Source organism: Populus trichocarpa, chromosome 1 (genome assembly GCF_000002775.5).
Source record: "Populus trichocarpa isolate Nisqually-1 chromosome 1, P.trichocarpa_v4.1, whole genome shotgun sequence".
NCBI lineage: Eukaryota > Viridiplantae > Streptophyta > Magnoliopsida > Malpighiales > Salicaceae > Populus > Populus trichocarpa.
In genome coordinates this window covers 22742952-22758388 of record NC_037285.2, presented here as the reverse complement: position 1 = coordinate 22758388, position 15437 = coordinate 22742952, and the positions used below count along the sequence as shown (strand labels likewise).

General features: G+C 32.3%; 1 protein-coding gene across 2 annotated transcripts; it reads left to right on the top strand.

Annotated features, from left to right (window-relative positions):
• Nucleotides 1–695: 695 nt before the first annotated feature.
• Nucleotides 696–3547, top strand: LOC7478495 (pentatricopeptide repeat-containing protein At1g05750, chloroplastic). Of its 2 annotated transcripts, none has more exons than XM_052451364.1 (2): nucleotides 696–2585; nucleotides 3097–3547. In XM_052451364.1, the coding sequence occupies exon 1, from the start codon at nucleotides 759–761 to the stop codon at nucleotides 2343–2345; it is 1587 nt and encodes a 528-aa protein (XP_052307324.1). In that variant the 5' UTR covers nucleotides 696–758; the 3' UTR covers nucleotides 2346–2585; nucleotides 3097–3547. The 2 variants fall into 2 exon arrangements, with proteins under 2 accessions (XP_052307324.1, XP_052307322.1); XM_052451362.1 differs by having other exon boundaries at nucleotides 696–2731.
• Nucleotides 3548–15437: the final 11890 nt, after the last annotated feature.

The following is a 15437-nucleotide window of genomic DNA, read 5'->3' as shown; positions in this document are numbered from 1 at the left end:
GGACTGAATTGAAGAACTTGACAAAATACCGTTAATTCATATCATTAGCATAATGATGATTTATTATTTAATCAAGATATTATTTAAATTCCAAATTCAAGTTGGGATCCAATAAAAATATTATTTAATCAAGTTTATTAATTTATAATGTCGGATTTTAAGTCGGATTTTAAATCTCAGCTTTAAAATTGGAATATCTAATAAAATTCCCCTTTTTACTGTAAATTATTTGATACATCATGATGAAATCATCGACTGGAAATAATTTATACAAACACATTAAAATTATTATACCCTGGAAAAGAAAACTAGTTATATGCTCTGATGAAGGATTTTTCTCCACTCAAATGACAAAATGAGTATTTAGAAATGTTTGATGGATATATATTTGTCCATACTAAAATGGTACCACAAGAACCCATAATAATAAATTTTATTCAATCCTGGAGGGTGTAAATCAACTAATCATGTTCTAGGTTTGCTTCTTAAAAGTCACCAATTCAAGTCTCAAACCTCAGAGCCACTGGAAGCTTACATGGTTCGTTAACTTCAGAGCCTGTTGGGATTAGTCGAGATACGCGCAAGCTGGCCTGGACACCCACATTAATAAAAAAACATTATTCACTAAAATCAAGAAGAGTATTTAATTGAAAATATATTAATACATTAAGGCTACTTTCTTAGCAACCCGCTAAATGGAAGGCTAAGAAACCAGTCTCTCTCTCTCTCTATCTATCTCGTAACGGTAATTTGACAAAATGACAGCGCTTCCCGCCCTCATATCCACCACGACCAACACAACAACCACCACTCTTCCTCATCATCCCAACACCATACAACCACCGCACACTACCCGTCATCAAGACCAAACCCGACCCATTAACCGCGACTCGAAAAAACCCAATCTTTCCCTCAAACAAATATCTAATAAAACCTCAATAGACCCCGTTGTTTCATGGACCTCTTCACTTTCCCGTTATTGCCGCAACGGGCAGTTGCACCAAGCCGCCTCTCACTTCACTCAAATGCGTCTCTTAGAAATCGACCCCAATCATGTCACGTTCATTACTCTTCTCTCCGGCTGTGCAGATCTTCCATCACAAGGAAACTCTCTTGGCCCTTTACTTCATGCTTACACGCGAAAACTGGGCTTGGATACGTGTAATTTGATGGTGGGTACAGCGCTTGTTGATATGTACGCTAAGTGTGGTCATGTGGAATTGTCTAGGTTGTGTTTTGATGAGCTAAAAGTGAAGAATTCGTTTTCTTGGAATACGATGATTGATGGGTTCGTGAGGAATGGGAAGATAAGGGAGGCGATTGAGGTGTTCGATGAAATGCCTGAGAGAGGTGTGATATCTTGGACTGTGTTGATTAATGGGTTTGTTAAAATGGGTCTTTTTGAGGAAGCTCTTGAGTGGTTTAGAAAAATGCAGGTATCTAAAGTAGAGCCTGATCGCGTGACCATTGTTACAGTTCTGTCCGCGTGTGCCAATTTGGGAGCACTGGGTTTAGGCTTGTGGGTGCATCGATATGCTTTGAAAAAGGGGTTAAGGGACAATGTTAAGATATGTAATTCTCTGATTGATTTGTATTCTCGATGCGGGGCCATCGAATTAGCTCGTCAAGTGTTTGAGAAAATGGGTGAGAGAACTTTGGTTTCTTGGAATTCGATTATTGGGGGTTTAGCTGCTAATGGGTTTACCGAGGAAGCTTTGGAGCATTTTGATTTGATGCAGAAACAAGGGTTCAAGCCAAATGATGTCAGTTTCACTGGAGCACTCACTGCTTGCAGCCATACTGGTTTGGTTGATGAAGGGCTGAAATACTTTGATATCATGGAGAGAGTGCACAAAATTTCTCCTAGAATTGAGCATTATGGGTGCATAGTTGATCTTTACAGCCGAGCAGGGAGATTAGAAGATGCAATGAGTGTAGTACAAAATATGCCAATGAAGCCAAATGAAGTTGTTGTAGGGTCATTATTGGCTGCTTGTAGGACTCGTGGGGATGTTGAATTAGCTGAAAGGTTAATGAACTATCTTGTCCATTTGGATCCTGGAGCCGATTCAAATTATGTATTACTCTCCAATATATATGCAGCAGTTGGAAGGTGGGATGGTGCATGCAAGCAGAGAATGACAATGAAAGCTCTTGGTATACAGAAGAAGCCAGGATTTAGTTCAATTGAGATTGGATGTGACATTCACGAGTTTGTGGCTGGTGATAAATCTCATGATAAAGCAGAGGATATATATTCGATGTTGGAGCTTCTGTCTTTTGATCAAGCATTGTGTGGTTATGTTCCTGAAGCCATGGCTAAGGATATGCTAGGAAATGGCTGAAGGTAGCAGTATGAGACGGAAAAAAAAAATGCAATTCTCAATTGTTAAGACTATTGCCTTCTTTCTTTGATGTTTCTATTACCTCCTTACTGAGTGGCATTGCTTTTGATCAAATGGAAGGCAATGCTTGAAAATGGATGGTTTGCTAGCTACCAAATAAACACAGTGCTGGGCACCTTCTTATTCTCCAAGGAGGACACCACATCGCACACTCATCTTACTGTCTTCAAACGCTTGAAGGTGTGCTCTACTTTCTACTGCCTCTGTTATGTGATCTTTTATTGCATTAACACCCAGAGATGAGGCTTTTGCTGTAAAAGTTGTTGGAGCCATCAGAAAGTACCAGAAAGACATTGCTCCGTTTTTAAGAGAAACGTGATCAGAGGGTTTACTACATGATTTGTTTTTTACATGTATTTTTAATAATATTTCACTTCAGTGACTCAGTTGTAATTTCTATTTCATTTGTGAATATAATTCCTTTAAACTTTCCAAGAATTATACCTAAAACCTACACAAATACCACCCCTCCACTTGTATCATTTCTGCCCCGTTTGTCCCATTTATTCCTTAAATCTTAGGCAGAGTTAGAAATGACAATCTACAAACAAAAGCCATTTTGAGAATCGGCTGTATAGGAAAAACACATTCTATGTAACTGGGAGAAATCAACAATTAAACATTTTAATAGTTTTCAATCAGCTGTTGAATCATGGATTTTGAAGATGTTTTAATATTGCATTGTTAACAGGTATGGCTCTTGTGGACTCGTTTCTTATGATGGCTGGGACATGAATGGCCATTTCCTAGAACAGTAGATGATCTACTTCGGCTCAGGAGTTCTTGTGTTCACAGAAAAATGCAGAGGAGAGTTTGGGTTCTCTTTTCTTTGGTCAACGTGGCTGGCAAGGAATGATTTAGTCTTTAATGATGTGGCACCAGAATGCGATAGTATCTGCTCCAATGGTGAAGCTCGATGGTTTTTTCAGGGGAGCAAAATTTAACATAATACTTGTATACTTTTTTTACACAAACATATAGTATATCAAATAAAGTATATGATTAGTTCAAAAAACAATATCAAGTTTGTATATTTGAATAAAAAAATTGAATTGGAAGTAATTTTTTTTATTAACACATTAAATTGGCGGACATGTAACTGTTTTTTTAACACATCAAATTGGAAGTAATTTTCAACAGAAGCCCTGAAGCTTTCACTGCACAAATTTTGCAAACTTCATGTGCAAAGTCTCATTTAGAGACATTCGAGATCATCATCTGAGTTGATGTCTGAGAGAGCAGAGACTTTTTTTAGGATTTTATCTCGCTTGTGTTGATGTGGACATGATATGCCAAAATAAACTCTTAAGGATTTTTGTGGACATGACTTTTTTAGGATCTATAAGAGGGATGCAAAAGTTAGGAAATAGTGCTAGAAACATTGTTCGAGGGTTGTTTAGATATATGAATTTGGTTGCATTTTTAACAAAAAAATAAAAATCTCATGGCTTATTTTTTTTTTCAATGTCAGTTAGCTCGATTTTGAATCGGAGATTATCATGTTCTAAAAAAGTAGCTCGCAATATCTATGATCATTTCTTATGATATCAAACTGTCTAGCTTAAGTAGGTTCCAAATGTCCTAGTAAGTGTTCTATGAAGACTACAGGAAACATGTCCAACATCTCGTTAATCTCTATGATAAAAAAAACAAGAAGATTTGGATTTCCTCCACTAGTCTATAATTTTGCAAAAGAAAGAACTAAGCATGCCTGGAAAGCAAAAGATTCTGATGGGTTTTGATATTTGTTTTTATGATAAAAGCCTTGTCATTTGCTGCTCTAAATACCTGATAAGAATCTTCTTATAGATGAGATGGAAGAACTGTGGGTTTCGCCATGGAGATAGCTGTGTCAGTGTCAAAGAATGCAATAACATGGATAGGTTTTGCATATTTTTCAGTCTGGATGCGAATTTTTGCCAAAAAAATAAAATCCCATGGCTTTCTTTTTTCAATGTCAATAGCTCGATTTTGAATTGGAGACCATCCTGTCCTCAAAAATGGTTTGAAATGTTTGATTCCATTGATAATTGGGCTAACAAAGTCTTGCAAACGAGAAGATTATCTTAACAAATTTTGTAAAAAAAAACCAAGTTTTTCCACCAGTTCAGTCCAATCCTAAATTGGATATTGATATATCAACAAGTCCTAAGTTAGCAGATCGCCAGGTTAATTGGGCCGAGCCTGGTTCGTATATTTAGGGAAAGAAGAAGATGAGAAGGTGGCATCATATGATAGGAGTTTCTAGGGTTGATCATAGTTTTCCTTGGTGGTAGGTCTTATCAAATGGTACTGAATATTTTGTTTGTATTGGATATGATTGGCTTCAAGTTCAAACGCTCTTCTTTCATTAACAAATATTGCAGCAGAACTCGAGCCTTTTTTGGATTGGGAAGAATTATCTGCAAGAGTTGAAGCTGAAACATTGATGGGTCATCATCTCTCGGGAATAGCTAGAACCATACCGATTCATTTTCCATGTATCTTATCTTCTCCTACCGGCATTAGAGACACTAATGAGGCAGACATTTTTGGCAATTAAGAGAGCTGTAGAGGTTAGCTCCACGTTTACATATATATGCAAGTGATTGGATTTTGGACACAAATTCAGCCATTCATGGTCCCAGAAGAATTCGGTTGATAGACCTTGGAGGTTGTAAAATGAGTTCAATGCGATATCTAGTCCATGTTAGATGCTCAAACAGTCACTTTCATACATGTTCACATCGAAGGTAACTAGATTTGTGGCCCACGGAGTTTTAAAGAAGCTAAAAAAAAGCACGACTCATGATATAGATTCCATTGAGTAAAACAAAAAATAGGTACAATTTAATTCAATAATAAAAAAAACATATAGCAATAGTAATTTGATAAATATTAAAAAAAAACCTAATGAAAGATTGGAAAAAGATAGATGAAAAAAAGTGGCTAAGCTAAGATTTCAGTCAATCAAATGTAAAAGAACAAAATAATAAAAAAAAAACTGACATGTGCCATCCTGAGAGAGCATGCCAAATATACAACCAAGATCTTAACATCGGAATATGTTAATAAAAAACAAAATTAAAAAAAAATTGAAGTCCAATTCCAAACAAATTCAACATAAAGGCATGAAATTGAGAAAAGAAAAGGAAACCATCAAAAGGATAAAAAAAAAACCCAACAAATCAAGAAAGCCAATCAAAATTTGCAACTTGGATCATGTGAATGAGATAACTTAATAAAAAAACAAACCACAAAAGATCATGAAGCTCAATTCCAAAAAAAACAACGATGAAGAATGGAATGGAAAAAATATTAAGCTTTTAAAAATGATCATTAAAAAATATAAGTCAACCGAAGCTAACTTGCCAAACATATAGTTTAAGTGATGGCACCGAGATAAACATATTGAAAGGAAATCAAAGAACATGACGAAGCTCAATATCCTAACCAAGATAGGTGGCTTATGCTAAAATGCGAGCATGTCAAAAAAATTTCTAACATAAAAAAATCCAACTCGGTTGTGGTATCAGGATAACTTCATCAAAATTAAATTCAATAAAACAATGAAGCTCAATTATTGATGAACCAAATGTTGAAGAGCGAAAATAATAAAAGAAATTTAATTTTTTTAAAAAATCCGAGTCTACTCAGGTTAATCTGCTAATCCCATGAACATGGGAGAAAAACATATTAGCTAGGACTGATATAATCTAATAAAAATGAAAGGAAAAAAAAGCGCAAAGACCACTTCTCAATAAATCAAATGTTGAAGAATGAAATTAAAAAATATATATATTTTTAAAAAAGAAAAAGAAACAAAAATTAACCCTTGTCAACCTTCAAAATTGGTGACCCCCGTCATGAACCCGAGACTAACCCCTGAAAAAGCAAACCCTAAACAAGTATAAAGCAAAATCTTAAACTAGCAAAATGCTATAGGATGAAATTGAAAAAACAAGCAATGAAAAAAAAATTAAAAAAAAATGCTTAGAGATAACATTGAAAACAAAATTCAATTATGAAAATGAAAAAAAAAGAGTAAACAACAATAAAAAAATAAAGATCAAATTTGATATAAAAATCAAATAAACCAATCGATGAGGGATGAGATTTAAAAGAAAAAAAATAAAAACAACAAAACAAATAGGAATCAAAATAATAATGATCAAATTGGATAAAAAAAATCAAATTACATCAAATTATAAGGAATCAAATTGAAGAGAAAAAAATAAAAAAATAAAAAAATAAAAACAACAAAACAAATAGGAATAAGTGAATAAAAACCAAATTGGATATAAGAAACAAAAGGCAAGACACCCTTGAAATTTTCCAATAAAAAAAGAGAGAAAATGGGAGGAAAAGAAAAATATTCATTGGAGCCTAACAGTTCTACCATGAACACGTATCTAGCCACCAAAAAAAGAATTAAGAACTTTTCTAACGCTGCCACTGAAGGCAACATTTGACCGTCAATTGAAGCCAACCCATCCACTCGCAGGCGCCTGTAGCAACATACCAACCATCTTTTTTTAGAAATAATATTTTTTAATTTGAAAAAAATTAAAATAGCCCTAACCAAAACTGACAACAAAAATAAAAAAAAGATAGAAGAAAATCAAAGCAACCTGACCAACCCTTAAAAAAAATTAAAAGCCAAGGGTAAATATATAATATATCATTTGACTGTTTTAAAAAATTGGAAAAGTCAAAACTCCATAACAATTTAATTAATTTTGTTTTTAATAACATTAAAGTCTTTTTATTGTTAAGTACTTGGTAAATATAATAATCACAAATATATCTTTTTTTTTAAGTCTTTTTTGTTAGGTACTTGGTAAATAAAAAAATGACAAATATATCTTAGTAAAAGATCATCTTGCCCAGCCTTGAAAATTTACAAGTAGAAAATCAGCTTTACACTGTTATAATGAATAGTATGAGAGGTACAATTAATGGGGTGACAGATAATCTAGCAAAGCAGTCTTATAATGAACTTGAGCTTGTGGCTTGACTGTAATATGATTTCTTGACATTTTGCCACATCATTGTGGCTATTTTATTATTCTAATCTACTATATCAATTATTAAAAAAAAAAAAAAAAACGAAAAACCGCTGCCTAACATCTTTTCAACATATTTATTAAAACCAAGCTAAGTTTGGAGGTAATATGTTGATGCAAGATATTCCTGTTTGTTTTGTGTTTTAAATTTTTTTTAAAAAAAGTTTGAATTTTATTTATTTTTTCTTTGTTTAAATTAATATTTTTTTGGTGTTTTTAGATTATTTTGATGCGCTGATATCAAAAATAATTTTAAAAAAATAAAAAATATATTATTTTGATACATTTCTGAGTGAAAAACACTTTAAAAAACAATTGCAACCACACTCTCAAACACGCTATTCAAACTGAGTTTACTCTTAAATTGTTTAAGGAATTAATCTAATTAAATATGAGTAACCCAATTAGTTAGCTAATGACCCAGGTGACTCAACCAAAATCTTAATGAGGCTTGTAAAAAAAAAAAATTTCAAAACAATATTTCAGTTATTTCTTTTTTAGTTTTTAATCAAAATACCATATCATTTCATTAAGAAATTAATAGACTCGACCAACTCATATACTTGTAATTTGATCTGTTTAACTCATAACCCATCCCATGTTCTAGCCTGTTCTTGTAATTGTGCTTCTCACTCATAATGGTATCAATATTGTATTTTAGGTAGTGTTTGAGAAAACAGTTTAAATATTGTTGGGCAAAAAAATTATTATTTTTGTTTAAAATAAATTTTTTTTATTTTTAAATCATTTTAATGTATTAATATTAAAAATAATTTTTTAAAAAAATATTATTATTTTATTATATTTTCAAATAAAAGACAATTATTACAAATAATATATACTAAAAGCTAGCTTAGTTAGTACAGGAGTGTGCATAGTAATTAATATGTTCATGTGGCTCAACGTGGTTGATGCCATTAATAGAAAATTATTCCAAGGTGGTTGGTTTTCACAGCAAGTTTTCATTATTTTTAAAATCTCATCTTTCCAATGTTGATCGATCTGTGGCTTGAAACGAAAGGAATGATTTCACTGCTGTCATTCATGAGCGAGCAGTGTCGTCATCGCTATCACATCTCCACCATGATGAAAGCTCGAGGTTAGTTATTGCAGGGTCGTATACGGTACAGCCTACAGCTTCTGTCGATTCTATTCCATTCCTATCGCAGTCAGGAAATATGCTAACCCTGTAACCTACAAATAGACATGCTTGACTTCGACAGTACTGCCGTCCGGATTCAGCCCTAAGCCTGTGCTTGACTTCGACACTGCCGTCCGGATTCAGCCCCGGAAAAACCACAGCTCTTACAGTGACGTTATTACCAGCTGTTCCTATTTCCTTTTTTCAAACTTCGTATTAGTAAAACATCACATCCACACTGTGTTTTTGCATGTCAAGCCTTAAAACTACGTCAGTGTGATGATATTTCAGGTTGGAGAAAAATAGGGCTCAAGTGAGGGGTTGCACTCCAATCAAATTTATTTTTTGTTTATTTTTATATTTTAGAAGTATTTTTTTAAAAAATTAATTTTTTAATATTTTTTTATCATTTTAATATACTAATATTAAAAATAAATTAAAAAATAATATATTATTTTAATATATTTTCAACAAAAAAAAAAAAACTACCACATTGAGTATTGCTTCTAAGAAATGATTTAGACTTTATTGATGTGACTCCTGTAAAGGATATTATCTGCTCCGGCGGGAAAGCTCGATGGTTTTTCCAGGGGAGTCAAATTTAACATAATACTTCTTAACCTTTTTTACACAAAAATATAGTATGTCAAATAAAGTACATGATTAGTTCAAAAACAATACCAAGCTTGTATATTTTAATAAAAAAAATTGAATGCGAAGTAATTCTTTTTATTAATATATCAAATTAGTGGGCATATAATTAATTTTTTATATAGATAATAAATATAAAAAGAAGAGATTGACCAATTATTTAAAATATAAGACTTGCACTCAAATTATTTAGATTTTTTAAAATATCGTCAATCATATATAAAATAAAATTTCAAAATAAACATATATTTTTAAAATATAAAATTATATTTTAAAATAAATAAACTTAAAATCTTACCAATTAAATTAAGATTATATTGATGAATATTTTATTTGTATTGGATACGAGCCGCTTCAAGTTCAGATGGTCATCTTTCATGGACAGATGTGGTTCAATTCGAGCCTTTTTTGAATTGGGTGGAATCATCCACTTCTGGTTTCATTTTTCCTTTGAGATATACGTTGATCTCTGGTGTGAAATGAAAGGAATGACTTCACTGGTATCATGTATTCCAGAGCATGAGATCACTATCTCATCTTCACGTACGTTGTACATGTTTTTTAAAATATTTTATAAATTATTTTATAATATCTTTTAATTGTTTTAATATATTTTTTATTAAAAATAAAAAAATACTTTGAATCTCATTACTAAATAACAAATATACTAAAACGCATGTAGATTTCACCGTGGCCATAGATTCAATTCATTATTCACTATAATAGTGGACTGACGTCTATGACCTGACATAAAAAATGTATGCCTGCCTTTGATTCAGGGGTATTTTGATATTTTCACACAAGCATTTATTATTATTGATTTGTGTGAGGGTATTTTTATCTATGCATTATTTTTATGAACAGTAAAATAAAAAAAATACCCCCAAGAGTAAAAAAAAAACATTTATACCAGGTAGGAGTATATTGGCATTTTTTGTTTTTTTATATATAGTTGAATTACAAATATACCCTTGGATCCAAGAAATTTAATGCATTGGGGTCAGGGGTATTAGAGTCTTTTGGCTCTAGTATTTTTGTTAATTGTTAGTTTGCATGAGGGTAGTGCAATAATTTATCATTAAAAATATATTTTTAATTAGAAAAAGCTGTTGTGCACGCTCCAGCAAGTGAGAAACGTCGTGTCTTTCGAGAGGCTCGTGTGGCATCTCTTAGTGGTAAAAAATGGTATTCCACCGTATAGTCCAATTCTCTGTCGTCTCCTCTTCCATCATAGGCAGCATATGTAGTCCAAGTTTTCCTGGTTTATCGTCGATGACCCTTTTTTTCCCCCCTTCATTTCTCTTTCCTGCCCCGATAAATACATTATTGTCTTTGGTGTTATTGGTATTTCAGATTCAATCCTTTTAGTTTTGATTTATATATATTTTTTTTCATTTTTCTTTTTGTTAAAGTTTTATTTGTTTTCAATTTGACCATTGGTTTGTAATTTGTATATATAATAATTTTCAATTCGATCCTCCTGCTTTTAATTTTGTATTTTTGCTCCTTTGCTCTTTTTGACAAAGTTTGTATGGCTTTTGATTTTATCATTCAAATCAATTTTATGATTTTGGTTTTTCAATAATAATAATAATAATAATAGTGATTTTAATTTGATCCAAAATTTTTATAGTTTTCAATTATGTCCTACAAATCAAGTTCATGGTTTTTATTTTTTCAATAATAATAATAATAATAATAATAATAATAATAATAATAATTAGTGATGATGATGATAATGATAAACCCCAGATAAAATTTTCTAGGATTTGTAAATATTAAAATTTTGGTTTGGAAAGAAAATGGGTAAAATTAAATTAACTGAGGAGTTGTCATGTTAATAATAACATGGATAAAAAAAATATGTTGAATTTAAAGTTATCAAGTTGACGAGACAGAATACCCGATAAAAAAAAAACTAGATTATTAAAAGGAGGGGCATTGTTGTCTTTAAAGGCTAAAAGATAAGAATATAATTACTCTTGGCTTCCTAAGGAAGCCAAGAGTTGCTGATTGAATAGAGAATGAGAGAGGAAGGGATTTTTTTTCAAAATTCCTTCAATAATCTACCTAAACTCGTACATTTACACTAAAAATTAAGGGGTAAGAAGGGATTAGGAGGATATTAGGCTTAGAAAAATGAAGAAAACTTAGTGGGATTTGTAATGGAAGGTGGTGGTGTTGGGAGGAGAAATTAGGAGGGATAGAAAAACTTGTTTCGAACATTTTCTTTTCTTTAAATTCTTGTGCTTAAGAGGTGAAAAGCTTTAAATTAAGCTTTAATTATATGTATGTTATGTGCAAAGTACATTTTTTTTTATTAAAGAATGCATTATGGAATATGTGTTTGAATGAATGGTTGAATCAATGCTAATGATGGGTTATGATCTAATTTGGGAAAATTTTGAAAATAAACTTATCTCCATCACTTACTAGGTTTCCACCTAAGGGAAATAAATTGGGAAATGAATTTGCTTGATGAAATTATTAGGGGAAGTGTATTTAGAAATGATATGTGTTGTATTAGAAAGTTGAATAATTAGTAAAATCCCTAAAATTAAAATTTAGAGTCATTTTCCTTTACCATAAGGTTTCGACCAAGAGTAGAAATTAAATGGAAGGGGACCATAATTTGTTAGATTTTATTTTATTTGAGTTTGCGAGAATAAAATGAATTAAGAGTAGTATGAGAAAAATTTAAAAGTCCTATTATGGACAAATAATGGAAGGAAGGTCAAACTAGATTTTTCTACGAAACTGTTTCGATTTGCTACTGTTAAGGGTGATTTCGGGTGGGTATATGGCATAACCGGGTATTACTTCCTCATGGAAGTTGTAGCCTTACATCTTACCTTTTTGAAAAGGTCAACCATATCCAAAACATAGTTCTATAACTTTAGATATAATTAAAATACCTAACCGTGTTTTTTGGGGGTCTGGTAGAATAATCCAGCCAAGATTTTATAACTTTCTAATGCTGTTTAAAATCATTGTTAAAGAATAATTTTAATGTGGAAAATAAAAGAATGGTATAGACATAAAGAAAATGAATATATTTATATGGACATGTGGAATCCTGAAAAGTTTTCTTGTTATTGTTTGAACGAGAATAGAATTTTGATATGGTTGATCGTTATATTTCTGATAATAATTGTAACCATAATACAACAAGGAAAGCTGTCGGGTTTTAAAGCCAATCAAGAGCGATAACAAGCACATACGCCAAGTAGGAGTTAATCTCATGCTCATATTTTTCTGTATATGCACTTTTAAATATTAGTCAATGTTAAATTCTAGAAGTGCTATATATGTCTATGTTGAGAATGATAAATTAAAATTGACAATTATCTGAAGTGGTATTGGAAGGGTCAATGAATCTGATGACCGAGACTGAAATTGACTAGTACTTCGAGTGGTACTAGAGGCGTCAGTGAATCTGACAACCAAAACTGAAATTGATTAGTATCTTGGATAATACAAGAGGCGTCAAAGAATTTGATGACCGTGATTAAATAAAATCGACTAGTACCTAGATGGTGCTAGAAGCATCAGGATGTCTGATGACTGAGATAATATGTTATTTAAAATTTAAATGAAAACAATGGTAAATAGAAATATTGTGTAAACGGGATAATCTTAAGGTATCTAATTAGATAAATAATTTATTTTCATGATATGTTAATTATTACACAAAAGAAAATGAAAAATAATAAGAATGATAATTAAGGAGATATAGTTTCTTCTTATTATAATGTTTATTAAATAATATTTTATCATTAAATAATTAAATTTTGATTTCAGGATCTTCTCACGTTTGTGCCAAGCAGTAGATTATTTTTGTGTTTAGTAGCTACTAAGATTGTAACAGGAACTTTTGTAAACTTTCCATGTATTATAATTTTAAAAATGTTGCATTAAAGTGTATTTGAAATTTGAGTTTAAAAAACATGTAATATTTTAGTTTCATAACCAATTAGTAATATTACATCATAATTAATACTTACTTTTATCTAGGCCGAGGATGTAAAAGTGAATTTAAGTTCGAATGGATTGGTTGAATGAACATAAAGCTTAAATGAATTTATTTTATTAGTAGTTATAAAAATAAAAATAGTATAAAAAATAATGATGTTGTTGATAATAATAATAATAGTTGTGAATGTAGTGGTGGTGGTGGTAATAGTAACAAGAATATTAAATATTTATTATTATGTATTAATTTAATTTTAATAAATATTTTTACATATTTGTTATGAAAAATATTTTATATTATTTTTTAATCTCACTTGAATACTTAAAAATCTTTTTTCTTTTTAAATAATCCGGCAGCGAAACACGATTACCAAGGCCAATATACATTAAAATTGATTTGATACAGAAGCTCTCGAGGTTAGTTATTGCAGGGTCGTATACGGTACAAACTATTCTGTCGATTCTATTCCATTCCTATCACAGTCAGTAGATATGCTAAGCCCGTCACCTACAAATAGTCATGCTTGACTTTGACACTGCCGTCCGAACTTAGCCCCGAAAATATCACATCTATTTGTAAAATATCTCTCTCTCACAGTGATGTAATTACCAGCTGTTTCTTACTTTTTTTTTCTTTTTTCGAACTTCATATTTGTAAAATATCACATCTGCTCTGTCTTTTTGCATGTCAAGCCTTGAACTTGCGTCTGTGTTGATGAGATTTCAGGCTGTTGAAAAATAGGGCTCAAATGGGTTTGCACTTCATCAAATTTATTTCTTTATTCTTTTCTCACTTATTACACTGAAGCACTTCGATTGGGCTCCGTTTGTTCTTTAATATGGTATTGTTACTGTCTATCATATCCATACATTTATAAAAAACATTCTCTAATGACCCATATAACAAAACAAAATTATTTATTTATTTTTATTTTTTAATTTCTTTTTTTATAGCAACGTAACATGATCGTGAACTCTTTATCCAATAGAATACCTAAAAGTATTCGGTTGTCTTCATTTCCCATTATTATCATTTAAACCTTTAAATAACTTACCATTCCAGTCATCAGATACCCTGGTGGATTTAGCACTACCCAGGCAGTAGTCAGTTTTAATCTCGGTCGTTAGGTGCATTGACGCCTCTATTACTACTCATCATAGTTTTGAAACCCGACCCGGTCAAGTGATCGAGTCACGTGTTAGATGGGTTGACCTGGGTTAACCCAGGTCAACCCAAAAAAAAAGGGTTCCTAGTTGAATTAAATCCTTCTTCATGCTTGCAAAGTGCATCTCCATAGCTCCCAGTCAGATCCATAGTTTTTCCTGGTCTTTCATCTGTCTTCGTCTGAGAAGAAAGATACTCACGCAAAACCAGCAGCAACCTAGCCCTTTTCTTGCTAAGATGGGGTCGCTGTTTTCCCAGTGCGCGGAGCCCCAGGTGTTAGTGGTTTATCATTGGGTCAATAATACTAATCCCTCTTTTTATGCTCCTAGGGCGGGAAGAAGAAAAGAAAACGCGAAGCAATTTGCACTTGTCTCAATCAAGATGAGCTGCAAGACTTCCTTCATTTCCTAATCGTTCGATCCTTAGCATCTCGGGTGCCAACAAATGCCTTTGCTTTCGCTTGATTCGAATCATCTCCGTCGAGCCTCTCTGGACTAAGGGGCGAAGTGGCTCGACGTCAGGAGAGGGGTATAAGGCTAGAGGCCACAGAAAACAGAGAGTGAAAGAAGGAGATTCAAACCTTTTTCATAGAGAAACAACAACGATCAATAGTCAGGCCACAAAAATTGTAACTGATATTGCTTCATTCTTCTTCACTCTTCAGTCTTCAGCGTTTTGGCATTTTAAAATGCCAAAACGACGTCGTTTAATGATTGTTAATATAAAAAAATTTGACCGGGTCTCACCCAGGTTCGACCGGGTGGACCGGGTCCCGGGTCGACTCGCCGGGTCGACCGGGTTTCTCCAGGCCAATTCCCAAGCGGGTTTTTGCCTCCACCCGGACCAGTCCCAGGCCTGGGTCGACCCACCGGGTTTTAAAACTCTGCTACTCATGGATACTAGTCAAATTTAATCTCAGTCGTCAGATTCACTTATAACTCTAGTACCACTCAAGGTACTAGTCAAATTCAATTCATTTTTGCTTTTATTTTTCCAACATCATCCTCGACTTAGATATACGCAAATACATCAAGAATTTATTGCCAACTAACATTCAA